We start from the raw sequence: 26674 nt of genomic DNA, 5'->3' as shown, positions 1-26674 counted from the left end.
ATCTCTTCAATAACACTTTAAAATCGTTAAGAGAAAATTTTAAATTTACTTCAGTTCTTTGAAGCTGCTTTAGTTAACTTCATCTCTCTGCAATTCTGAAGAGCCGATGCTGCACTTGAAAGTTATTTCAAATGTTATTCTACGCTGCTTTTTGTTCTCTGCTGCTGTTACCTGATTGCTTGCAGAGTTAGCTGATGAGTGCAGTAAAGCTGAAGGGTAACAGTAGTACATATGCTTTCTTGCTCAATTTGGGAGGTTTTATATTCTCTTCAATAGTCTTGCTGGTGGAGGAAAACATCCTTCTTTTAGAGCTTGGGTGAACTAGAAATTAGTTATCAAATGCTTTTGCTGTCTCAACAGTTTGATTTGGACTTAAAAATCTTTAGGACATTAAAGTTCATTCTTTACTACATGGGCAGTTACATGCATTTCCATTTAATTAGATTGCATATATCCATGCAACAGGAAACTTGTGAAATATTTCCAAAGTTCAAGTTTTATCTATTCATATATTCTATTTCCTGAAATATCACATAAGCTGCATCAGATTTGGAGTTGAATTTTGTCTTACTTGAGCCAAAACACCTTTGTTCGTATAAAGGAAGCTGTTCAGACTTGAAATAGTACCTTTAAATTTATTTTATGTGCTCTTAAACTTGAACAGCCTTCCAAGGAAACCTTAGTATCCTAGAAGATGCAACTCTGTCTGAAAGGAAGTTGCATGAGTATTGCCAGATAACTAATTCCCTTATTAAAAACAATTGCTTTTTATTTTTGAATGGCTTTAGTAATAAGTACACTGGATTCCATAAGAATGGAGAAATCATTTTGATAGCTCTGATATTAGAAAATCAGATAATTGCACTAAGAAAGAAGAATTTTTAAAAATATTATCTTAGAGCTGTTACATACCATAAACAGAACTTTTCAGCTTTTACTGGGCATAAAAACTGGCAAATTAAAGGAGATCTAGTACAAAAAAAATCTCCCTTGTGGACGTTCTACACAGCACTTCAGAACTGCAGGCTTTGGGTTGCTAACCAAAAGGTTTAATTTCTTCAGCAACTTTTCAAAGCCATCCAATGGGTCTAGAAGTCTCAAATTATTGCAGGAAGAACAGCAAGCACCAATTCTATGGCATAATCTATGACTATACGAGATCCTCTGCTCAGGGTCAAAGACATTTTGAAAGTCAGGACTAGGAGGGTCTTGCAGATTTTTTTGCTGGCTAGTTTGTTCTTAGTTTTTAGGGTTTATGGATAAATTTATACTCATATCAGTTTATCCCTAAGACTATTTTGCGAATGGCTTGTGATCTGTTTTTTAACTTCTAATTGCCAGCTTTTGAAAAATATATACAAGCACTATTTCAATTAATTAATGCCTTTATATGTATTTCTAAACATGGTATAAAAAAGGAAATATGTAAGTTAAATAGAAGCTATAAGCTGCATTTTAGAGCCAATGTAAACACACTTGAGTGTTTTACAGCCATCGGTATTATCTCCTTTGACACTTGAGGCTTGTCCCTAGGAGACAGAAAGCAGAAACTTCCTGGAATTTCTTTAATTAGCCTGTTCGTTTCACTTAATAAAACAAGCAATCAAAAACATAAGCATGTGTGTTTCCTGTGCGGGACTTAAAAATGTAACTTGGAGTAAGTTCCACTTACATCTCAGCAAAAGTGTAAGCAATTTTGAAATAGCCCAATATTTTAATAATTTTATTGATAACTGATTTTGCATTAGAAGCATATGCTGGTAACTGTACACACAAGCAATAAGAAAGCTTACAAAGAAGTCTGGTGTTAAAAAATATAGTCAGACCAGCTGCAAATAAAAATGCTCTTTTGCTGTTATCAATAGAGTCACTTGCTCATTTTGGTATTGCTTGCTCTAAATATCACCTGGAAACTGATGGAATGGGAAAGCTCTGAGTGTCAGCGTAAGTCAGTCCTGGCTCAAACCATCAATGTGTTGAGCACGTTTCATTTTCTATTCCTTCTCCAGCTTTCATTCTTAGAAATGCAGAAAATTAGGAAGAAATGCTGAAGAACATCCTCCCTCTTGAAAACTGTAGCATTGGAAGTGCTTTTAAATTTGTACTTAAAAGTATTACAGGAGTTTGGCAATGTTTGTTTAATAAAGAGGCCTAAAATGTTGAGACCACCCTCGAAATGTGCCTCATGCATTCTTACGCATGATAATCTTTAATTTCAGTCTTACATCACTACTGTAAAACCAAAGGGATTGCTCTCGCGTAAAGGTGAAAAAACAGGAACGAGGTGGTACTTGACTTGCAAGTGACCTCTGCCCTGGAAGACAAGGAGGGATACCTATTTGAGGACATAAAAGTAGTACCAAATTCAGGGCAAGAGGAAGTGTACTTTAGAGAAAAGATTTATCTAGCCCAATATTTTCGGCTCTCCAGTCTACTTATATCAGCAGTTTCAGAGCAGAGATGTTACTGAGGGGGAAGAGGCAGGTATTTTTGTAAAATGCTGCTGCTGTTCTAATGTGTCACATGGGAAAAGGCAGCTATGAAAAGAAATTCAGGTGCAAATTTTCTTTTTAATGGAAATTACATCAAAGATCAGGATCATCTATGACTTCACAAGCTACATAGATAGCATCTACTATATTCTGTCCATAATTCTCATCACATTGTGCAACTGTCTTGGAAATTCAGTTAAGTTGGAGTCATAATGTAAAATCCTTGAGAATTACTTTGGAAAGGGCTTTGCTAAGGAAGCATAGACAAAAATGAACTTTTTTTCTCTTTGAGGTGCTGTCATTTAAAAACAACATAATGTCCCATAACATCAATCTAAATACAGCAAATAGTTTAGACATAAAGCAACCAGCTTTAGTTTAGTTTAAAAATTAAGAGCATATTCCCATGTTGCTCCAGCTTAGGCTTTGTGGTATTCACTTTTAATGTAACCAGAAAAAATCAAGTTCTAAAGGTTGATGTCAGTTAGTGTGTTAAACATTTTTTTCATGACCACGAGAGCCAAAAGCTGGCATGTTAAGCTCATTTTTCATTTCACAGATGTGCATCACCTACTGTACATCCAACTGCTCTAAGCTGTAATGAGATACACTGCAATTCCTATTGATCAGATACGATACCAAATGTGATTTTATAACATGGTATTTATGAATTAAAACAGAAGGAATTGGTGGAAACTGATGCATATCTTGTATTCCTCGGCAATGAACATCAAATTCAGCAAGCAAGTTTCTCTTAAGAACTATTACTTTGCTAGTCTGCACCCTGTAAATAGAAGAAAAAAATCTTGACAGTTAAGAAAAGAGGTTTTATTACCACAGAAATCTGCAGAGTAGCACAGATCTGGATAAAACGCTTTTACATTTGGTTTGCAAAGGCTGCTCGTAGCTGCTGTACTTGAGGCAGGGATTCTGTCTAACCTTATGCGTGAACAGTGTTGGATATTATTGTGTTTAAATGACTTTGCCATTAATAATGAACAACAGCAGTGCCCAAAAGATAAGACCAAACATCAGTTCTCTCATGAGAGCCAGAAAGACTATCCAAAATAGTGGCACTGTGCAATGACAGTTCTGTATTTGGTGGTAGACTTGATGTTGTGTTGAAATCGCTGTCATTTATATAAATATTAATTTTAACTAGAAAGCTTTAGAAAGGTGGGTAGTCAGTCTTCAAACTTTTTATTGATGATTTTTAAATTAGATAGAACAATTGAATTTATCTTACTGAACAAGTGGTAGAAATCCGCCTTGCCGTTTTGCAATGAGTAAATGTTCTGTTGCAAACAACACGGACTCTGAAGTGCCCAGTAAGGCACCCGCTGGCTGCGGCTCCCCTGCCTGCTCCAGAAACTCCCAGCGATTGCACGTTAGAAGCTAAATTAAATTCTGCACGTGACAAGGTTTCTATAGAGCTGTTTTCCTGCTGTCAAGGGGGTCTGTTGCATGACAATAGTAACAGTGATAAGATGCTACCCCTATTCATCAGGTGACATTTCACCATGTCTTCACCTTTATTATTTCCCGTAAATAAAAGACAGCTTTAATTTGATCTTTTTCTTCAAACAATATTATATTTGCTAGCTAGAAACATTTATTTACAACTGTGTATAAATCTTCATAAATGTCAGTGATTAATTTTAAAATCTCATTTATCAATATATGATTAGTGAATTAGTTGAGGTTTGAAGAATAAATGTCTGGTAATTAGAAACAATTTTGTACCAGACCCTTAGACAAGGTGATGGATCAAAGAAAGGCCGCTGTGGAAACTGGGCCACGGCTGTCTCAGTGCTCAGGGTCAAAAGCGAGGGGACAAAAGGAGAAGGGTCAAAATGAAAAACCAAATGGTGAAAATGAATCCCAAATTCCTGCAGTGAAATTTTGTGTGAAGCATGAAGCGTAGTAACTGACTGCAGTATTAAAAAGCCTTGAAGCTTGGGAGATGAGGCAAGAAACTAAATGAAGGCCAAGGAGCAAGCCAGAGAATAGCATAATATATATTTGTCCTCTGGAGACTTCATTCTTACACTTTCACCCTGTAAACATTAAAATGCCTCAAAACATTCCTATCTGGTAGTAAGTACAGTAATGCTTTTTGTACAGAAAGTGATGCTAACAACCAATTTCTAGAAGTAGGGTTTTTTAAGGGCAAAAGAACTAAATGGATAAAATACCAAGCACATCTTTGCTTCCATTTAAACCAATGGCAAACCACCGCGGTGGTGCAAGATTGGGTGCTCTTCTGTGCTCTCCCTTGTACAGGGCACACGTCCGGACGGGGGTGTCTCCGGAGTGAGCGCTGCTGTGGCTGAACAGGGTGAGACTGGGAGGCTCGGCTAGCGGCTCCCGAGCATCTGCGTTTCCTCCCCTCCCAGCGCCGGCAGCGGATGGTTAGTGCTCATTAAGCTCCAGTAAGCTCCAGCAACGAAATTCCCAGAGTTGTTGTTAGATCATTGTTACTACTGGTGTGCTAAGATGTGCCGGCTCGATAAGGCATTATGTGATTTTGAGATAATGTTGTTAAATAGAAATTGCCATGACAATTTCAGATTCTTTCAAAAATCAGGGTGTGGGGGGAAAGGGATCTTTGCTGAGCAAACTTTGGGCTTTTTTTTTTCTGGTTTGCGCCTTTGATTTCTTCCTGCTGGTGAGAGCTATCACCCTTAGCAAAAGCCTGAGCGGCCCTTGAGCAAGATGGTATATACTCGGCACGGCCGGCATATATTCGCTCCTCTCCCCAGGGAGGAAATAGTGAAACTAGTAACTGTGCAACTAGGAACTAGGAGCTATAACTGTAAAACGACCAACACGCTTCCTTCGATTTTAGCTGTAATAGCATTAATAGCAAAGATGTTATTAGATGATTAATATGACAAATCATATTACTCAGACTTATCTTAACAATTCCAGTATTAATAATGCTTGTTATGAAAACTAGTATTACTTTTTCTGAATAGGAAAACATTTCTAAGGTAAACAAGCAGTTAATTAGATAGCAATACAGATTCTGGAGTAGAGGAAGAATAAAAGCTGGCCATTTAATTCAAGGAAATTGGAGTGAAAGGTTGGTATTTAATTCCAGGAAATGTAAGAAAAAAAATCAGTGTTAGGATCCAATTCACTTCAAAAAAAGCAAAGCAAAACACTCTTTGCACAGAAAGATCAAATCATGTAGGCGGAATGGCAAAGTTGTTTTTGTGTGTGGCTTTTTCCAAACCTTTTTTCACCTATTTTAATCTCCTTTTAGTCCTCCAATTAAAATATTATTTCTCAGTAGTCCAGCTGCTCAATAAACTTTGGCACTTTATACTTGGAAAATGAAGACGTTTTGTGAAATCAGGTCAGTGATGCTAGTACTCATTTGGGAAGAAATAAAACGAAGGAAAAAGTCACTCTGGGATAAAATGTTTATTTTTTAACTTTGCATTGCACAATAAGCAAAACATACCATAAGAAAATCTATACTTTTGCAAAACTGAACATTTGCTTTAAATATTTGATGGCATTCGGACACCTTTTTAAATGTTTTTTGTTGTATTAAACCAGATATTGAAATCTTTCCCACAAAATCTTTCCCTTTTGTTCTCCACAAAAAGACTAGATAGAAAAGTATGAAAAGTCAGGTGGAAGCTTACTCTATAGTACATTCATTTTTCAGACAGACCTTTAAGTTTTAGCTGTCTTGTTAAAAGAAAATTTATTGTATATACTTGCTGAGCCCAAGCTGTATTCACATAAATGGAGCCATTAATTAAAGTGGTTGTAGATCCAGCCTATGTACCTGCTCTTTCTCCTTCAGATTGCCCCAAGGCAAAAATTTTGTCTTGCACTCCTGCCTCCTCCTACCTGCAAACTGTAGCCTCCAAACTGCCCCAAGGGAAGGTCCTGCAAGCTGTATCAAGCTCATAAGAACACCTGATAATCTGATTCCCTGACTGATGTTGCCAAAGCCTCCACTGAACGCTGTGGATTTGCACAGCTGCAATGGACTGGATATGAGTAAACAATTTTGTTGATCATGCTCAGGCTAGCTTTGAATTCTCAGTACACAGAGCTCTAGCTGAGTGGCAAAGCCATACCAACAGATGAGAAACTGTTTTGTCATCAAATTAAGCAGATGTAATTCTAGGTATGCCTGGGGAAGATCTGCTGAGTACACTGTCAAATATCTGGTTCTGGGTTAAAAATGCAAAATGTATAAATGAGTTACACTATGCTGATCATTCAGGCATGATGCTGTCTATTCAATTAAACGATTTTAGTTCCAGAACTTATGGTCCTGGGCAGTGACAAACATTGAGAGTTGGATTGGCTGAAATTCCTTGCACCTAAAAATTTTGAGGGAAATTCCATGATTTTGTTCTCTTCACAGTGAATGCATGCTTGGTGCCATTTTAATGGAATTTTACATTTACCTTTCATCGCGCTTTAAAAAGTAACGTTTTTCACAAGAATATTCGTTCTTTTGTACCAGATACATGCAACTCTGAGAAGGTTAAGCCAATTTATTATGACTTTCATGAGCCTTGAGGGAGCGTTCACAAGGGCTACCTATCGGCATGGGAAGCCAACAGGCACCAGGCGACCCTGCGCTCTCTACTGGCTATAACGAGCCGGCTGTCTCCAGGTTAGTCTTCATGGAAGCCTTCTTCAGCAGGTGCGTTTCACAGGTGACAAAAATGACCTTGGAGCCTAGCTGACCTAGAAATTACAGGAAATGAGCTTCCATTATATTTTCAAAACACTGCCAAATTCTTGAATGCCATGACTGTGGCAAGCAGATATTATTGACCACATCTAACTGTCATGAGACTGATGTACAGGGATATTAATAACAGGCCTAATGGTGCACACAACTGTAGTGAATATTTGTATTTAAGCATTTGAATAACTGCAAGGTGACTATATTAACTAGTGGAGAAATTGACTTGCTTGCTCGGTGAAATTTTTATAATTTTTTTCTAAGCATGTCCCTTGCACAAGATTGTTTTTGAGAAAATGAGTGTTTGTAAATTGACAGCATTTTATTGTATCGCTCCAAGTGTATCGGGAAAGAGGAAAGTTAAAGCAAAAGAAACCAACTTTAGAGAGCGCGTACACAACCACCGTTCATTGGAAATGTTTCCCGTTTCTAGACAGGGCAGAGAAAAGCTCCGCAAGGGGTTACGTGGGGATGCAGAGCTGTGAAGACCCAGGTGGAGGAAGCAGCCATGCGGGGGGGCACGGCCTGAGGCCAAACCTGGCCAGGGCGAGGCCTCGCCCGGTGCCCGCCTGGGAAGGGACCTCACGGACAGCACCTGGACTGCCACTTTTCTTTCTTTTCTTTTTTTTTTCTGTTCTTTTCTTCCCCTTTACCGGTCAAAAGCCCATCATCCCCGGTGGAAGGGGAGATGAGATGGGCATCGTTCCCTCCGCTCGGTGCTAGGAGAGCATACCCGGAGCGGCGGGGGAGAGAGCGCCTCGGCCCCCCCCCCCCACGACCGTTACTGCGGGGCGCGGCGCGGCGCCCCTCCCGGCCTCCCGCGCGGGCCGTTGCCATGGGAACCCCGCGGCTGCGGCGGGCAGGCCGGGCGGGCCGGTCATGTGGCGGCGCAAGATGGCTCCCCGAGGCGGCGGGCTGCAGTGTGAGCGCGGGCGGGGGCAGCGGCGGGGGGCGGCGCGCCCGGCCCCGCGGCGGCGGCGGGCTCGGGGGCGGCGCGGGCGGCGGCTGCCCAGCCGCCGGGCGCCGCGGCGCGGCCGTTCCCGCGGGGGCGCTGACGGCGTCGCGTCTAACTTTTATTGCAGGCGCTGGCTGTCCGCAGCCCGCCGCGCCGCCGGCGTGAGAGCGGGCGCGCCGGGGCCGCCTCGCCGCGGTCCGGGGCTCGCAGCGCCCTGACGATGGCCCTCACGCTGTTCGGTGAGTACGCGGGGCGGCGCGGAGGGGCGGCGGCGGCGGCGGCGGCTCCATTGTTCGCGGCCGGGCGGGGCCCTGGGCGGGGGCCGTGGGCGCGGGGCGCCGCCGTGGCTGCCCCGGGGCCGGCGCTCGGTGCCCGCTGCCTCCGGCGGCCGCCGCCGCCCCGGCGCGCTGCGTGAGCGCCCCGGAGCCGCTGCTTGCGGCGCCGCGGCTTGGGGAGGGGGAACAAAACCCTTTGTAGGCGGCGGGCTGCGGCGCCGCGCCCGGGCTGGGGCAGAGCGCGGGTGCAGCAGGCTGGGCGGGCGCGTTTGGGGCCGCAACGCGAATAAAAGTTACGCTGCCTCGAAAAGTGCGCGGGTCGCCCGAGGAGCTGCGCGGCAGAGCGGGGAGCTCGCTGATGAGAGGAGCCCTGCGCTTCGGGGAGCGTTTTCGCGTAGTGCTCGATTGCCTATAACAATTGGATGTGTTCCTGTAGCTGTATTTAATAACGCAAATTCAAGAAAGGGCGGTTGCGGGAGGCGGTGGATGTTGGCTTCGGTTGTTTTCATAGCCTGAGATAGCATCGCGGAAAACAAAATGTAAAAACTGTAGTGTTAACTGTTGAGCATATGGCTTCTCTTGAGTAAGGTTATTAAGGTTTCTTATGTATCATCTTAACTTTGCAGTTAGAAAAATGCTGCAAACTCAATTTGCCTGATTATGCTAGAAGCAACAATGCAAGGCAAAGCAAAAATTAACATGATTAATATCAGTACGAAGTTAGCAGACTCAGTTATTCTTATAAGAAGCTCAGAAGTGATTTCTAGTAAACAGCTTTACGTAAATACCGTTTGTGCGAAATGCGTTTGCATTGTTTAGACAGTGGATTTACTTCCTGTGTAAGTAAATAATTTGCTTTCATTTATCTCGTGATTCTTGGGCTGCTGCAATTTCTTAAAAGAATAAAAACAGTTTCATGAATTTTTCTTGACACCTGTTATATTATTGCAGCCTATTAAGCCCCATCTAAAAACAAGTTAAGGGCATGTGGTAAACAGTTTTCTGTGCAGATAAGATCTATCTGGAATTGGATTTAGCTACAGTGCTGTCATTTAAATTTGTATTTCCTGCCTGAGTTTTTTAGGATGCAAGACATGATAAATCATAGTTCACAATGGAGCAAACTGTCTCGGTCATTATAGGCCCCGATCTTATTATTGAATCCCTGTGAGCCCCTGGGCTTCTGGAGGGGTCACTGCAGGTATAGATGTCCTGCATGTCGTCAGGTACAGGTCAAACCCTGTAATTTAAGAGCAGGAGTGAGACTAATAAACGTTAATAAATGAATGTGACTCCTTGGAAATGGAAAAGCCTTGGAGTGCCTCTTGAGCTATGAAGGCAAGAGTGAGAGTTGGATAAACACAGAAAATAGGTGCAGTGTTTTTGGAGACAGTTATGATTAAGTTACAACAGTTATCACAACCTAATGTGTTGCCGCTTATCCTCTGAGCTGTGGAAGCTTTGACAAAGACAGGCCAAGACATGCTTGCTTTAGATTTCAAGAAAGGTCTTCAACCTTTACCTTGAATTTTGATTGCCTGCTGGTATTTGCATTTTCAGTTACCATACCACAGCTGACCCATGGTAACTTGTTAGAAGAATATTTTATTTGTTTCAATGTAAGCCCCTACCAGAGCAGCATCAGCAAATCTGGGGAAAGGCAGAATAAATGTGCTTGAATAAATGTATCTGAGGAATTAAGCAACTATAATTGTACTATTTTAAATTAGCACTTGGCTTATACCAGTAAAACTGTCCTGAGCATACAGGTGCCAGGGGAGATGTTTGCTTTGGTTCTACACATTCACATGAATTCTAGGCTTGGTACTGTATTTTTTCCCAGTACATAATGGTATATCAAAGTGAATCACATTTCATGCGTTCTAGGGCTGCTTCTGATAGTATGTGGTACAAAGCATATAAAGTTTGAGATCAATTGCCATGTCGGTTTGGGGAAAAACATCCGCTAAGTTTGCTGGGTCCCTTTCATTTAATGTGTGTACGTGTGTGAGCACAGCAAAGGAGAAGAAAGGGCGGGGAAGGTAGTGTTTAGGGGTAATATGTCATAATATGCTTTCTCTGTGCTCTTTATACTGTATTTTGGCTAATTCACTGTGTAGTCAAAAGACTGTACTAACAAGGGGCAGGACTAGAAAGCAGGGTGACGTTGTCACGGACTCTAGATTAAAATGGGCATGTAGCTATCAGACAGTTAAAAAGCCAAGTATGCCATATTTTCTTCTACCTGCCAGGATGCTTGGGAGTTTTCTGTTCCTGTTGGAGGTTGCCATTGCCACAGTCCTCACAGGCACTGTGTAGGCACTGGACTATTACCTGCTGTTTATGCTCTAGAGGTGACACCTTGAGACTCTCTGGAAAACTGGTTGGAGAAAACACAACTTCTGGTATATCAGCAGTATTCTTCTGCTATGGAAAAATGCTGTTATGCCTGGGCTATATATTTATCCTGACTTATTCTTCCTTTTCAGTTGCAGCTTACTGTCCAAATTATGACACAAGATTAAAAGCATAGAGAAAGAAGATGTGTTGACTCCACTTTCTTGGTCTTCGTTATTTCAATGATTCTCTTCCTTCTCTTATCATGTCTTACCAGTCATGACCTTCCAACATGCTCTGTGTTCACTGTTGTCTACGTGGAAGATTGTAGGGAGGATTGTAGAATGTGGTGGGACAGCTGATGAGTCTAGAGTGTGTATTGTGAAGGAGAGGAGGCAGCCTGTTCCCCGTGAGCAGAAGGACGAGCCTGTGGGAAGCAGTCAGACACTGGGGAGAATGTGAGCTGTTGGCTGAAAACATCTCTCTACTGCGTATTGCAGCCAGCTTTGCTACCTTGGTCAAGATTGTCATCCCAAAAGAGATCATAGTTACACAAATTTATGGTGGCAAAAACGCCATTGTGAGTTTAGGTAGTTTCTGCTATGCAGCATGGCTTTTTATGATACCAGTAGAAGGTAGGGTTTCACCAGTACACTGAATTTGTTTTGCTGTAGTGGCAGTGCACTTCTAATGCAGATTTGATCGAATAGAAGAAAGTAGATCTTGTACTAGGACCACATCAGTGGAGGACTAAAAGGCAGTCAGTGTATTTGAGAGGTGGGAAAACTGCTAGCTGAGCCTGTTGTTTCTGGAAATAATAGATGCAGTGGGTTTGATGACCCATATTTGTGAATTACCTACCAAGAGTTGGCAGAGAGTTTAGAAACTTACTTATCCATAAAACAGTGAAGGCTTTCACGCCCTGTGCGTATAAACACATGGCACTTGAGTAGACGTCCAATTCCAGTGGCATTTTTGCTCGTACAGCAGGTGCATGTTCACTTACCAAAAGGTTGTGGTGGCTGAAGGTGTTGCCCCTTTTTCCCCTTCAACTGTTTGTTCCTGCCTGACAGCAATAGCTGGAGTGGGGCATGTGCCTGTGTCCATCCCTGCCGTTTCAGTACAGCATGCAATGGCTGCATTTATGGCCTTCGTGGAGGTAGGCTGAAGCTACTTGCTGTGTTTGCTTGGGAGGTAGCTAAAGGATGCCCACAGCTTCTGCTCTGCTGGATCTCTGTGAGGGATAGTAAGTTGTTCTCAGAGGGAGAACGAGCAGTTGTGTTTCTGTAGCTAGGCTTACTAGACCCCTCTGTTAATCCCTAAAGCTATGGGGTCTTGCAGTGACAAGACTGAGGTGTGCGCTGCCATTCCCCATCGCTGACTCAACGATGGGAAGGAAAACAAACAATGTAGAGGGGAAATGGGGAAAGTGTTAACTTATCCCATTGCTGCGGCTGAGCATGTGTGTCCCTTGCTGGATATCCCAATAAGCATTTAAAGGAAGCCAGCATTGTTCTTTGAAAGAAGAGTGTTTTTATGTTATATTATGTACTTATGAATTGTCCTTATGTTTTATGAACTCGCTTTTTGTTCATTTGTTTGCTCATCAACACTTTTGTGCAGAAATAGACATTTCAAAATGGTCAGGAGAGCTCTTCATGAACGTATTTATTAGAAATTATTCATGCGTTCTTGCTTACATGCTTTCTCACTCACATGCTTTCTCGCTCAGAGCACTCCAGTGGATGAAAACTCACCATCCTAAGTATTGGTGGCTAAGAAATAAGGAATGAAACAATTTTCTTTTCATCTTTGAAGTGCTTGTACTCTGATGAGTGGACGCAGGTAAATGGGATTACAGACAGAGTTGTAGTCAAAATGTTAGCAATGGTTTTTCAAGGAGATGGTGAACAAGGGCAGTTTTTAGAGAAATTTGTAGGAAAAATATCAGGTGAAAAGAGGAAGGCAGTACACTGCTACAGGCAGGACACAGTTATACTTTCATTTCAGGTGTGCATATGTAGTTGAAAGAGCATCCAAGTATTAATTTGCCCACTTAACAGAATTCTTTTCCACAGCTATGAGCTCCAGTGTCATACTGAACAGAAATACTTTTCTTATTAATCTATCTGCTACTATGGGCATGAGGCAAACCCTTTGAAATAGATTCTTCCATATTTGAAATGTTAATTAACAAATGGCTATTTTCAGTTCTATTATCTGTGGTTACTGTTCTCCATGCAAAACAGATACTGTCTCACTGCTGCTTTGAAAGGTAGGGAACATGTATACTGGTATAAGTGCATATTTTCTAATGTGATAATCTTAAGGATACTGTATAGAAATAAAATCAGTTCATTGTTCTCTAAGTACATGTTTTGCCTGCTTGGGGAAGGCTTTTAAGTTTTACTGTGCTTGGTTAGTTTAGTCAAAGGAACATAGAAGATGAGTGTTCCCCTAAAAAGTGGCTCACCAACAGATGATACCTGAGGATTCACTGCAGGACAGGAAATGAATCTGCTTATTTCTAATGTGCAGAGCCTTCTAAGAAGAGGATGTAAATAGATCATGTACAGTTAAGGTTGTTCTCCTTTGTATTTTTATACATGGCCCTGAACTACTCTTAAAATTTATGGCTAGCTGTGTTGGTAAAAACATATTGACAGAGCCCCTTAGCTGAAGAGACAGTTTGTATCAGAAAGTGTTCTTTGAATCTCTTCCTTATTTGGAATAGCTCATGGAAGTTTTTCACGGAATTGGTACATTTATAATAGTGCTTTTGTTGCTATAGAGAATATCAGTGTGGTGTGTTAGAGGAATAGTGCACATCACTGATGCTGCTGTGCCAAAAAAAAAATAAAAATGCATAGAGAACCTTACCGCTCATCTTATGATCTTGAAGCACTTTTGAAAAGTGAATATGTGCTCCATGTTGCACTGCCTAGACTGGAGTTGTTTCACCAGTAAAATAGTGAGTTCAAAGTGATCTACTTAAACTGGATAAAGCAGATACCCTAAAGTGTTTAGCCCTTGCTCAAATGAGTTTGGCTTCATTCACTACCAACTGATACAGACTAATTTTAAGAGAGATTCAAACAAGTCAATATCTAGTCATGCTGGAAACTTGAAATCGTTTAATGAGACAATTAAAACAACTTAGGGACACTAATAAAATGTTTCTGACATAGGTAAGGCCAGCATGTGTTTTTGTTTTAAACAAGATTTACAAATGAAGGTGATTTGTTAAGCAGAGGTGGAAACCACCTTACAGGTAAACTCTTGATCTCCTGAATCCCGTTCAGAGATCTGGGAAGGAAAGTGCCCAAGTACTGAGAATGAGAAGATTGTTTTCTCCTAGGTGCTGTGCTTACCTTACCTAACTTAGAGAACTTAATGAAGCAGATAAGGACAGCAACCTTGAAAAGGTTTTGCTGGCAATGCAATGTCAGGAACAAGTTGAAAGGGAAAACTGCTTAGGAACTGGGAAAAGAAGATGGATCTATTAACTGGAAATTGTTATCAATTGATCAAAATATTAGGGAAGTGACACTAACAGTTATAAATGAGGATGAAAAATTTTGGTCTTGGCTTCTCAAATTAGCACTTAGAAGCGAGCTTGATAGAGTGGCTAGTATGAAATAGCATTTTCTTTTAGTTGTGAATATTGTAGAAAAATCTTAAAAGAGGAAATTTCATGGTTGGTGTTTTTGCTGAAGCTGGAAAGGTCACATCCTATTATGTGCAGAAGTAAATAATTGAAAAGAGATTTTGGAATTTGATCTAAACAGAGAGAGATTGGTGTAGAACATGTTACTGGTGTGCTCTGTGCTTTCCAGGACTACCGCTAGTGTTATTAGAGTGTATCAAAACACCAGCCCAGGCACCAGAAGGCAGAATTGTATCCAATAATTGAGCTGTTTTCTCTTAAAGGGAAGTAAATAGGAAAGTGGTCATAAATAACTAAAATGCAGCATGGCAAGATTTTAGTTCCTGCCAACAAGACTTGCCATAAGCCCTGTGAATACAGCCCCTCTTTGCAGTTCTCTCCAGTCAGATGTACATCTCATAGAAATTCTCATGCAATATGGGCAGTTCAGGCACACTGTTGAACAAATGAACATTGAACAAATTTCCTCCTTGGCATCAAATGACCTGCTCATAAGCTAGTAAGTGGAAACAATCTGCACAGTACAGCATCTCAGCAGACAGGGCCAAAGTAAAATATACTCTGGATCCAAAGATTGAAGAAAAGTTTCCAGACTTTGCTGATGTACAGACCAGATCTTAGGAGGAGCCGAGGATTGCTGTTTCCGTTAAGTCTGGGTTTTCCTCTTTCTTCTATTTGTTTTGGACTCAGCTGATCCTTTCCACCTTGCTGGGTTTGGGGACTTTGTTTTCTTACTGCCTGTCTCCCAAGAGTTCTTAACTGTTGTTTGAGATGTACTAAAAGATTAGAGAGTCCATGTGATAATGAGTATGTATCAGTATCAAGAAAAGTATGCGTCAGCATACAACGGCAGTTCTTTAGTTATGACTTAAATACTATTTTATTCAGTAAAGTTTAAGCATAAGCATAGTATAAGCCTTTTGGGAGACTACAGTATTTTTCCCAAAGAAAAGCACATTAACCACAATTCTTCAAGAGTATGAGCATATGTAACTTCTCCAAAAGTGCATTGTTGCATTCTTTTTCCTTTTTCTAAACTTGGGGCTTTGCGTGTTCATCTAAAGCTATTTAGCTGCTCCACCTTGTGGACAGAGATCAGATTGACTGTTCAGCAGAAGCATGTTTTTAGCTGAAACAAAACAAAAAAAGCCCAAGGCCTGGCCGAAGAGCAGTTTTGTAATTATTGGAAGAATATGACATGCTCCATGCTCTCTCATAAAGTCAAAAACTGGTCTGGTAACTCTTCAAAAATCAAAGGTCTCTTACGAGAGAATAGGAGAACTTCAAAGGCACTGAGAATCTATCATATCAGTGGGGTGGATTGTGTCTGCCTTGTACATCTTTATAAATGATAATAGAAAGTTAAAAACCTAGATTTTAAATTTAAGGCATTTTAAAAAAAGTCACTGAAATATTTTGTCTTCTAAAACACTTAACAATACCACTGAGGCCTTGTAATTGAATGGTAGCTGGCCAGATGCTAGAAGATGCTGGGAAGACTTCCTGCAGATCTCCAAGCTGTCCCCAAGGGTTTAGAAGTTATGGTGGTGTGGAGGGCTGATGTCCCAATTCTAGTCAATGCAAGGAGGATAGATCACATCCAACTGGAAAGCATAAAGTGTTCAGTTTATGTGCAATAGCCTTTGTGAATGTGAAAGAGCCAATTGACATTTGACATTTCCAGCATTCAAAATTCTTTCATCCTATATCTGAATGAAAAGTAGTTTCATAATTTCTGGAAAATGTGCTTATAAAATCCTATTTATTCCCATGAGTGTGTGATTTCTGTGATATATTCTGATATGTTGCTCCCCAAAGCTGTTTCTGTGTCCCAGCAGTTCCCTGATGAGCTTTGTGGAGAGAGCTGAGGCTGCTGTGGCAGTCTGGGCTACTTGGAGCTTTTGGCTGAGATTTTAATTGCTGTTGATAGGATGTGAGGATGTGCTCTGGCTTTTCATGTGAATGAATCTTAGATCCTTGGGAGAATACATAAGAAGACTGCATCTACTGGTCATGGGCCACAGAGTCTAAGTTGCAAGCTAGACCTCACTGCTCGCAGTAGGAGACAACCATGCTCGTGGTGTCAGTATCTCTGTGGGGAAGCCCACTGGCATAGTTGGCTTTGGGATCTGGCTGTGTTGAATATGTTGCGTGGTTGGGGCTGTACGTTCCTGGTGCTGAAGGGGGAGTTGGCTGCCTTTCCGCTGCACTCATGCTCCCTGTCTCCCGCTCCTTCCTGCTTCCTTCTTTGCAAGAGCAACTGCTTATAGGTAACCTTGTTCTTCAGGAAGCTGAAATAAAAACGTAATTTCTGACCTTGATCAGAAACTGGATGTCCTGGGGCAGCTTGTTAGTGGGAAATTTGCACACCAAAAGCAAAGGTAACGCTGTTTCCTAAATAGTGGCATTGTTTCCTTGCACATTGGGTAGTGTGCAGTAGCGTGCATCTGTAGCCAGACATGTTGGAGTATACCCACAGTTGCAATCATTTAAATTATGTAGCATCATATAGCAAGGTCTTTGAGCACTGCTGCAGCAGTGGAAGAAGAGTAAGGAGATTATTCCTACTGCAGGGTAAATGGGGGACTTGCAAAAGGAAGTAATACTGCTATTCTAAAAAATTAACCCCACATTTTAGTGCAGTACCTAGCAGTTCCTGGCTGTCACATTGGCAGGGTACAAGTTAGTCTCCTCAGTGCTGCATTAATATCTGGTAAGTACACAATCCAGAGCAGACTATAAAAGTTGATGATAATTATTTGGTAGGGCCAAATCTAGTCTTCTGCATTTTTCCATGTGCATTTTATGGCTTCCATGTGAATCTGGACACAGTGCTTCAGTGCAATGTTGGATCATTTTTCACTGAGTAAAAAAAAAAAAAAAAAAAGGCAGGATGTAGCTCTTCCTCACCTCTGGCATACTGACTGAACATGCACACAATAAAGGAAGCATGATTTTGACACAGCAATTAATTTTACTGATTTCCTTTTCAGGTTTTCCAGAGAGTATATTTATAGATGTGGCTTGAAGGTATTGAATAAATCTTCACTGTTTTAATGGAAGCAGAGAAATATTTTAAGTAAAATAGTGAGTCTTCTTCCTGGTGAGAAAACATTTGAAAACTTTGTGTTGAATGTTATTTCCATGCCAGAATTTACATGGTAAAGAAACTAGGTAAGGTGCTTGTTTATTGTTTATTCATCAGTAGTATAATGTAGTAAATAACAGCAAGTAAGTATGCAAAGGAAAATTACCAACCCAAAAAAGCAAGCAGAGGAAGGAGGGAAAAAAATGTCCTGACTATTTTAATCGTGAGATCCTGTGAGTTCAGCTGTGCTGTTGTTTTATTGTGGTTGCTGGGTACTTCCTGAATACTCTGCAGTTCTGCCCACTTTTACTTGATATCACAGAACGCTGTGGTCACAACCCCCTCCCAACTGCCCCCTATGGCAGAGCAGCAAGCTAATCAATAACTTAATGGAGCATCTTTTATTCCTTGTTTTTTAGTGAAGCAGCAGTGTATAAAGACCTCCTCCCTCAGGCCACCCCAGAGTATGCATTAGACCAAATCAAGGAGATTATTTTGTCCAAACTTGCTCTTCTGCGGGTTTGGAATTTACAGTAGGTGAAATTTGGCCCCTGTTTCACTGCCATAGTGAGGCCTGGCAGGCTCTGAGGGGAGCAGCAGAGGATGCTCCGCTCCTGCGACTGTAGCTTAGGTGGATGTGTCTAAGCAACCTCTGAGCTAAGTGGGTTACATACTGCTGGTTCCCTGTCTGAAGGAGAGCTCACACAAGCTAATTGAGCTCCTCAGTTTATTGGCATTTTTTTTCACCTACTGGAAAGGTTTGTGAGAAGCTAGAAGAACTTTTTTCTGTTTTTTAAAGGTTTTTTTGACAAGTTAGGTCTGCTGATAGTCAGTATTCTGAACTGTAAAAGAATCTCACTCTGCCTATTTTGGAAGGTTTCTTTCTTCTCCCATTTCTGTGCAAGGGCAAACACAGAAGGTACAGGCAGGACTGGCCATGTCTCGGAGCTATATTAGCAATTTTCTCTGACAATTCTTTTTGCAACGTTCTGCCTCCCGGCAGTCCCCATCCAGCCATGTAGGTAAGCCAAAACCCTTTTCTAACGTCATACTGTTTTTTTGATCTATCATGTGCTACAGCTCTCCATGTGTCTGTTTTTTGTCTTTTCCCATGCTGCCAAATGCAGCGATAGTGCTTTTTTACGAAGTCAGTGTAGATCTAAATACAGCAAAAGAGCTGCTCTCTAGAGGAAAAATGCTGCCTAGGGGATTATTGGGTTGGCCAGTTTTGGGAATAGAGATGCTGGTCTCTGACCTGCAAAGTGATTTCCTCTTTTTATGCCTCTGCTTCTCTTGCCAGCCACTGTTCGTATTTTCTATATAGACATCAAGTTTGGCAGGACAAAGTCTGCTTTTTGCTTATGCCCATTCCCATGGGGTCTCATTTCCAGTAAGGATGTGTTGATATTCCAAAAATACACATAATAATTGTTGAAAACCTCTTTCCTAACACAGTACCATGATAATGTCCTCTGTATCTGGTTTATTTTATTTATAAAACGTGAGAGGTATTAAACCCAGGCTTCCATTATTTGCAGATCAATTTGTCTTTCTTTTGATTAGTGGAAACAGGAGAAACAACTTCAGAACAGAGATAAGAAAATTGTATGAATTAAATATTTGAAAAAAGGAGGAAAAATAGAGAAAATAAAACAGAAGTTACACAGAAAAGGACTTGTTAGGTTGTCTTCAAGCATTGATGATACTGAGTTTTCCAGACAGCTCTCCTATTCCCACTGGGCGATGGCAGAGCTTTGTCTGCAGCTCTTCTTCCAGCAGACTGTTCCCGGCTTCCCCAGCTGTGGAGCTCTGCTTCCATCCCTACAGACATAGGGAGAACCGCGGGTGCTTGGGGGGCCTGTGCAGAAAGCCGCTCGCTCTTTGCAGCGCTTTCAGAGCTGCGAAACCGCCTTGGCGAGGGTCCTTTGTCTGCAGCAGCAGCCTGACAACACACTGGGCGATGCCGGCTCTGCACCCGGAGCAGTGTTTCCCTGCTGCTGGATGCTTGCTCACATATGCTGTCCCTCTCCTTTCTCTAGTTTTTGTCTAGTGTAGTGGGTGAATCTGCAAAGGGAGAAAAGATTTATGTAAAAAATGGGCTAAATGCAGTAAATGGGAGAGGCTGATGGATAGATATTTTTTTGCTGTAGTTCTTTGACTACAGTGAATTTTTCAGCTTTCCTAGCTGGAGCATCATACTTCATGTCATCAGACACCTCTTGGAGGTTATATATCAAAACAGAAAGAGACAAGGAATGACACTGCTAGCTTTCAAATTGGGGAAAAACTCGCAGCAAATGGAGAATGGCATTTGGAGTAAAAATGTAATTCTAGTTCAAAAAAAAGGCATCCAACCAACCACATGGTGTCCATTTCCCTTTCTCTGAGCCTGCCAATAATACTTTTTAGGAGTTTCCTTCCTGACAGTATAAAATGATCCTGGTTCCAGGCAAGGGTACTTTACTTGGTCATCTGCCCTCTTCCTTCCTACCTTGGGTGTCAATGTATTGCAGCTGTTCTAGAAATAAGGATGTAAATACAAGTCATATTTTTGCGTGAGCAATAACATCTTATTATACGATTATTTTAGAAAATGAAAAATCTGTTACCAATAGTGATAGTAATAGGTTTTCCGTAACTCTGATGGTCTAAGAATATGAATGGGTCAAGTCTGGGGAAAGGGAGGTGATAGCATCTATTAGATCTTCTGACATAGTTGGAAAAAAGAGAGACATGCTTGAGAGCATGTGAGTCCATCAGGATCTGCTCTTAATTTTCTGAGTAACTTTTTTGCCTGGGCAGGTGAAGGGGTGTTTTGGTTTTTCCCACAATAAGATAAAGAATGCACAGCAGCTATCTTGGTCTAAAATACAAGGGGTGACAAGCTCCCAGTAGATTTTACCAATGGCTAGAGAGGCAGCGTCAACACTGTGCTCTTTGTTGTGGTTCACCTTTTATTAAACCACAATGCTGTATTTAAAAGTGGATTTTAGAGCAGGAAAATGAATGTATGTTCATTATTTCGGTGCTGTACGTGAAAAAAATTCAAAGCAACCAGGCTACCAGTGATAAAACATGCCTCCCCATTCAGTGAATTAGGGCATTATGTAATGGATAGAGGGGTTGTATTTCAGAGATGGTTGAAAGCTCTTCCTTTATTTAGGGTTTCTTCCACTGGAACTTGACTGGACAGACTTCTTATTCAGGGGAAGGGATTTATTTACAGTTAGAAGACACTTTTATAACATATCATATTGTTCCTTTATCATTATTGGTGTGACTGTTCAGAATATTTGAATAGTAAAGCTCCACTCAAACTTCTCTGTTGGATATGTTAGAGAAATCCAGACAGAAACATTTATTTTTGCAAATGCCTTCAGGCTCTGGCTCTAGGAGTTGTTGCTGGAAGTTGTGGTAAACCTGATGTGCCTTTGCTGGTTTTATTAATATTCGGAAGGACTAAAACAAGAGTGATGGAAAAGATGGAAAATGGACTAGGTCTCTGGGCAGGAAGATTTTTAAAATAAGAGACAAAGGATTTTCAAAACAAAACAAAAAAAAAAAAAAACAGGAAAGGAAATGCAGAAGGGGAAATACTGTTTTCTCCTACTTTATCCCTTGTTGTAACATCCTGGCCATCATTCTAGGCTGGAAGCAAAGCAGTTTAAGAAACATAGTTTTGATAGGTGTTTCTGTTTTCTCCCAAGGAGATTTCTTTGACTATGATCAAAATGAGTGTGTCAGTGTCTCCAGTGAAAACTGGCCTGGATTTTAACTTGGGATGTTTGATTGCTGTGTTCAAGTTTGTTTTACCTTTTATTGCTCTGAATTGCTCTAAAACTTTACCATCCTTATATGCAAGATATTTGGACAAATTATCTGTCAGATCTAAAGAGTGTGATTCATCCAATAATGGCATGTTTCTGTTATTCTTGAACTTGAAAAATTTGTTTGCAAAAGACCTTTTAAACAACACTTAAGAAGTACCGGGAACTGTCCCCAACCCATATTCTTTCAGCAGTTTGGGGCAGCAAGTTCATTCAGTTTTACCATAATTCATTAAAAAAAATTTCGACAGACTGTTTTTCTCTGAAATAGATAAATTTAAGAGACGTATTTAATTTTTGCAACATTTTCAGTAGAAAATTGGTTGTTATGTAAACCAGACATTTCAGAATACCTATGAGTCTGTAGAGCTAACATAGGTGCTATAGTGATGTAAAGCAGAGGGCTGCAGACAGCTGGCAGCCTGACTCTGACGTCGGTATCCACAACCTAACACACAGAGCTGTGTTAGGTGGTGATTCCCATGGTATGTTTTTTATTTGAGAAGAGAAAATGGTATTCCCAGAAACGCTGGAAGCTGACTGGTGGTGTCCCAAAGGTTTGAGGGAGACTGCTGTAAACTAAAAGTAAAATTAAATTCTATTTGTTAAATGTCCACAAGGTGGCACTTTTTACCTCTCAGAGGTATACTTCTTTATACTTAAAGCAACCCCAGGAAGTAGTTTCAGAGGTTTTGAAACTTTTCTTAAACAGTCAGCTAACTATGCTTTCACAGGAAGTGGATTTTCTTCCCTTTTAAACTAGAGTCGAGAGAAAGAGGCCCACAGTTGTGTCTTTTGCTTGTTATCATTGCACACATGAAAACTCCAGCCGTTACAAGCCCCAAAGTAAAATTCAGTTCTGATTTTTTTCTTTTTTTATCATAGTGGATTTTTAACCCCTTTTTTTTAACTTGTAGAGTAACCTTGTAGTCAGATGCCACTGTATTCATCTGGCAAAGGTGAGGAAAAACAAGTACTTTCCTTGCTTCAATTAAATGAAAATCTGGAAACAGATCTTCTGCAACCTGGTCTAATAACTTAAAAGATGAATTTATTTAACAGCAGTAGTGACTGTGGTAAAGAAGATTAGTTTCCCCATTATTCATAGAGAGGCAGTAAGAGTAAACCTGCCAATAAAAGGCGCTGAACTCTAGCTGTTGTCAGTGGGTGTCTTATTCAACCCATTAGAAGCATTTCCATTGAATTTATTGTCTCCAGATCAGACGTTCATAGAAACCAGGATGGTAGTGTGATTTCCTCCCCCCCTACCCCCGACCGACTGAATTATTCAGCACATGGCCTTCTTGAAGCCCCCTTGCTTTGGCTAAGAGTGCTTTCTTGGCTCCCGTGAGCAAAGCAATCACTCGGTCAGCTCCGCTGAGGAATGGAAGTAGCCCTTCAAGCTCTCATGGGTATAGCTCACAGCTGCTTTCACTTAACCGTTTTTATTCCAGTGTCACACCTTTGAAGCCAAGTTATATTTGTTTGGAATAGTATAAGCAGAAACTTGCAAAGACCAAAGAAAAATAATGAAGTTTTGTGCCATTAAAAAATTCCTGCTACATAGTCTGTGTGATTTAGTGTCATGCTGCAGCTGAAGGGATGCTTTTATTCTAAGTTCCTATTTTCACTGGTTTATAACTTTCCTTCAAGTTGTATTGTATTCTTCTGCTCTTCCCAGATGGTAATTTCTTTGGAAAATATGAAGAAAATACATTCAGCTGTTTTTGCTTTCTTGCTCAAATAATTCAAACATAGTTTAAGTTTAAAAGTCCAAACCTGCCCCCATGCATTGGGTAATACGGGAACGGAGAATGGCAGCTACCTGGGTCGAAGATCAAGGCAACGGAGAAGAGCGTTTGCATAAGGAGAGTTGTCACTGGTGGCCACGTGCGTTGCCCACAGCCGTGGACATGAGACTGGATCATTTCCTTGGTGAAGCGCCCCGCGCACCTGCCAGTTGCTCCAAGGCTGCCCTGGAGGTGGCTCCTGGGGGCATCCCGCAGGGTGCCGTCTCCCTGGGGAGGCGAGCTGCGCCGGCCTGGCCAGAGGCGCAGGTAGCACCTCCTCGGACCTAGGGGCCATTTGTCCTTGCACTGAGCCTGGGTATTAGTTTACACATAACGCCTGTACCCCGTGAAGTGGCTTGTTCAGTCGCGACAAGGTGCCCCAAACAGGAGACCCGCCACAGGGAAGAACGGTTTATCTGTCCGTGCACATCTGGGAAATGTGTTGAGCTGTTAACATCTGCCTCAATGTTAACGTGAGTTCCAGTCTGACTGCTTAGATGTATGGGGAGGTGCGGAGAGAGCTTGTGATTTATTCGAAAGCTTTTACACTCAGATACCTCTCGGTATGTGATGGGGTTTGTTGCTTGAGAAAGGGTGTTGACATGTCTAAAAGTTTTCTAAGCTTCCCCCCCCCCCCCCAATTCAAAGGAATTAATGTGCCAAGGATAATATTAAAGCAGCATCGAAGACTAAATACTGAAAGAAATCTGGAATACTAGTCATCATTGCTAAGTGAAATACAGATATTGTATATACTGGAATTATGAAAAAATACAGCGTTCACTACCTGAAATATCCTCAGCTCTGCAGGTATCTTCCTGTCAAAAAGGGAAATTCCGTGATGTTGTAATTGCTGTAGTAATGAAATCCCTTGTGTTTTCCGCATGGGTCTGGGTCACGTGTACCTTAGGGTTCTTGTAATTAATGTCTTTGTTTTTAGGGACTGATAGATCAAAGTTACTTTTGAATTAACATGCTTTTCATTCAGTCAATTTTAAACCCAAATAAAATGAGAATGTTTTTTGTAACATAGCCATATAGCAGTTTTTAAGAGAAAGAGAATGTACCAAAGGATTATCTGAGGTCTCTTAAAAAGCCTGTTGTAAGTCTGTGGGAGCTTTTTGGTCAGAAATAATTTGTTACGCCTGTGCTGTGGGAATGCAAAGATGGGGCAAGACTGAGTCAGAGGATCATTTCCCTTTTCATATTCATGTCAAGAAACTAAATGCTAAAGAAGTCCTTGTTCTAGGAACACATTTCCTGCCAGCCAGCAAGGTTGAAGGTGACTTTCTCTGTGTTAACGGGGCGCTAGCGGGAGGGAACTTGGGTGAGCCCCTGGCTGCGGGGCGCGCTGCGTGCCCGGCGCTGGTGGAGGGCTTGGGGCAGCGCCTCGTGCAGCGGGCCAGCAGCCACCACAGCTTGCGCTTGGGGTCAAAACCCTGCCTCTGCTTCCCCCCACTACATACCATCGTTTAACTTGCTGCCTGCTAATAGCAGAGGCATAGTGGGCAATTTGGGGAGAAAAAATGGTGGATCCCAGTGTCTCGCTCAGGGGTGACCAAGGCCCTTGGTGCATTCCCTTCCCAGTTCAGTGCAGTATTTGCACCCCCTCTGCCCGCTCCCCATGCGCTGCCGCTCGCCCTCCCGGGAGCAGGAGCTGAGTTTACTCTCCTTCCTCCTTCCCCCCATTGTGGGGGGGCAGGGGGGGACCTTCCCTCTGGGAATGCTGCCTGCACTGCTGGATCAGCACCGAGTGCTGACAGCCAGACATCACCCTGAAACCGTGGTATTGTAGCCCATCTGGTTTACTGCTGCTGGCTAGGGTGGTGGCTATATTCATCCTTTAATTACCTTACTGCTATTTGAGTTTTATTTTAGTTGGAGTGCACAAAAGCGCTAACTGCTAGGGCCTGTTTGGCTGCTGCTTAAAACATTTTGTGATGGCTGGAGCTTTGTCTCTGCAATGCTGTTGGCACTCGTGCTCTGAAAACAGAGAGGGAACAACATTTTCCTGGCTGTTTTTGTGACTCGAGACCCCCCTCAGCAAATAAATTCTGGCTTTATTTCTGTAGATCAGGTAATCGTATGTGCATCCTTTGGGCATTTGGAGGTTGCTAATAAGCAAGACTTTGAGGCTGAGGGGGAATTTTCTAGAAGGTCTTTTTGTGCACACAGAGCAGTCCTGTTGTGTGGGTCAGCAGATGGGCACATCTGCTCGCCAGGCATCTCTCCCGGAGTTGTATTTTGACACACGTTGCTGTCATACAAAGCGAGATACAGCGTCTTAAAACACATGCTAATGCTCACTGGTTAGGGCCCAGGCCATGGCATACAGAAGAGTGTTTTCTATTTTCTTGCATCTTTTCTTACTTATGAGTTAAACCATTCTGTTGTCCTGGATTTGTTCAGAAAACAGTAAATTAGATTTTCTTCTTCTGACCACTTTTATTCCGCCAAGGCTAAGAACTGGCCTCTCCCACAAGGTAAGCTGTTTGAGGCCTCACCTGTGTTTGATGGGATATTGCCAAAGAAAAACAAAGTTTGGAGGAAGAGCTGCTGTGTCAGCAGAAAGCTGATTATTTCCTTTCAGACAGCACTAAACTAACCTCCAGCCTGGTGTTACAGATCACCGTGCTGCCGGGAATGACATACAGTAACGGAGAAATAAAACTGAATCTTCTGTAGGGAACCTCACAGTAAGCCCTAAGCTATTTTATGGGGTTACCACGCGTGGTTAAGCCACTGCTGCTCTACCCTAGAGCTGGTAGACTTTCAGTGGGGAAATAGAAAGTACCATTTCAAACAGAGGTAAACATTTTTATTCTTTCTATAAAAGGAATACACAGAGACAAGCAGTCTAAACAGTTTGAGGCAATAGTAACGGTTTTCATATCTGCAGTTAAAATGCTCACTCTGGAAGTGCTAAAGTTGTCCAGATTTATATAAGGGATAAAATGGAAGTGGGTAAGAAAGACTGAAAATAATGAAGGGAGATGCTGCATTGTAATGTCACAATTAGTCAAGTCTATGTTTATGGAAAAATCTGAGATGCTCTCATAGCATTTGTGTCTTTATATGAATTTCTCCTAAATGGCTGTATAATTTTCGTATCAGGAGAAGCCCTTTTCTGGTGCTAGCATGTATTTCTGACAATCACGCTCTGCTTTTCACTTCTTTCTTCACTGCAGACAGCTCACTCGCAAGATGGGTAGTTTCCTTTTTCTTTCATTAATTTGTGTGCTTGGAGGAGCCACACTGGGCCCCAAAAGCACGTTCCTTCCCGCTGTGGCATTTCTGCCTGGAAAGGGTCTATTGACTGAGCTCTTCCAGCTTCTTCTGCCTCTGCCTTCTCCCCACGTGGAGAAATAAGGACAGAAAATACCTGACTTCAGGCAGATTTGAAGGCTGCCTTGAGCAGAGGCGAGGTGATTGGGGATGGAGGTGCTGAGCAGGTAGCGTGGGCTGGGTGGGAAGCGGTCGCAGGGCCGCGCTGGGAAACGAGCCAGCCTTGCTCTGGGGC

The 26674-nt window shown here is 41.8% G+C and overlaps 1 protein-coding gene across 2 annotated transcripts in view; it reads left to right on the top strand.

The window, feature by feature from the left end:
• Positions 1-8018: 8018 nt before the first annotated feature.
• Positions 8019-26674, top strand: part of CHN1 (chimerin 1) — a 106346-nt gene continuing 87690 nt past the window's right edge. The window contains exons 1-2 of one of the 2 annotated variants that reach the window (XM_064514985.1): positions 8019-8137; positions 8298-8409. In XM_064514985.1, the coding sequence (XP_064371055.1) occupies positions 8051-8137; positions 8298-8409 (199 nt within the window). In that variant the 5' untranslated portion in view covers positions 8019-8050. The remainder of the gene's footprint in view (positions 8138-8297; positions 8410-26674) is intronic. The other variant, XM_026092810.2, reaches the window with a different exon arrangement.

This window comes from Dromaius novaehollandiae, chromosome 7 (genome assembly GCF_036370855.1).
Source record: "Dromaius novaehollandiae isolate bDroNov1 chromosome 7, bDroNov1.hap1, whole genome shotgun sequence".
Classification (NCBI taxonomy): Eukaryota; Metazoa; Chordata; class Aves; order Casuariiformes; family Dromaiidae; genus Dromaius; species Dromaius novaehollandiae.
This window is presented reverse-complemented; position numbering and strand designations above follow the sequence as displayed.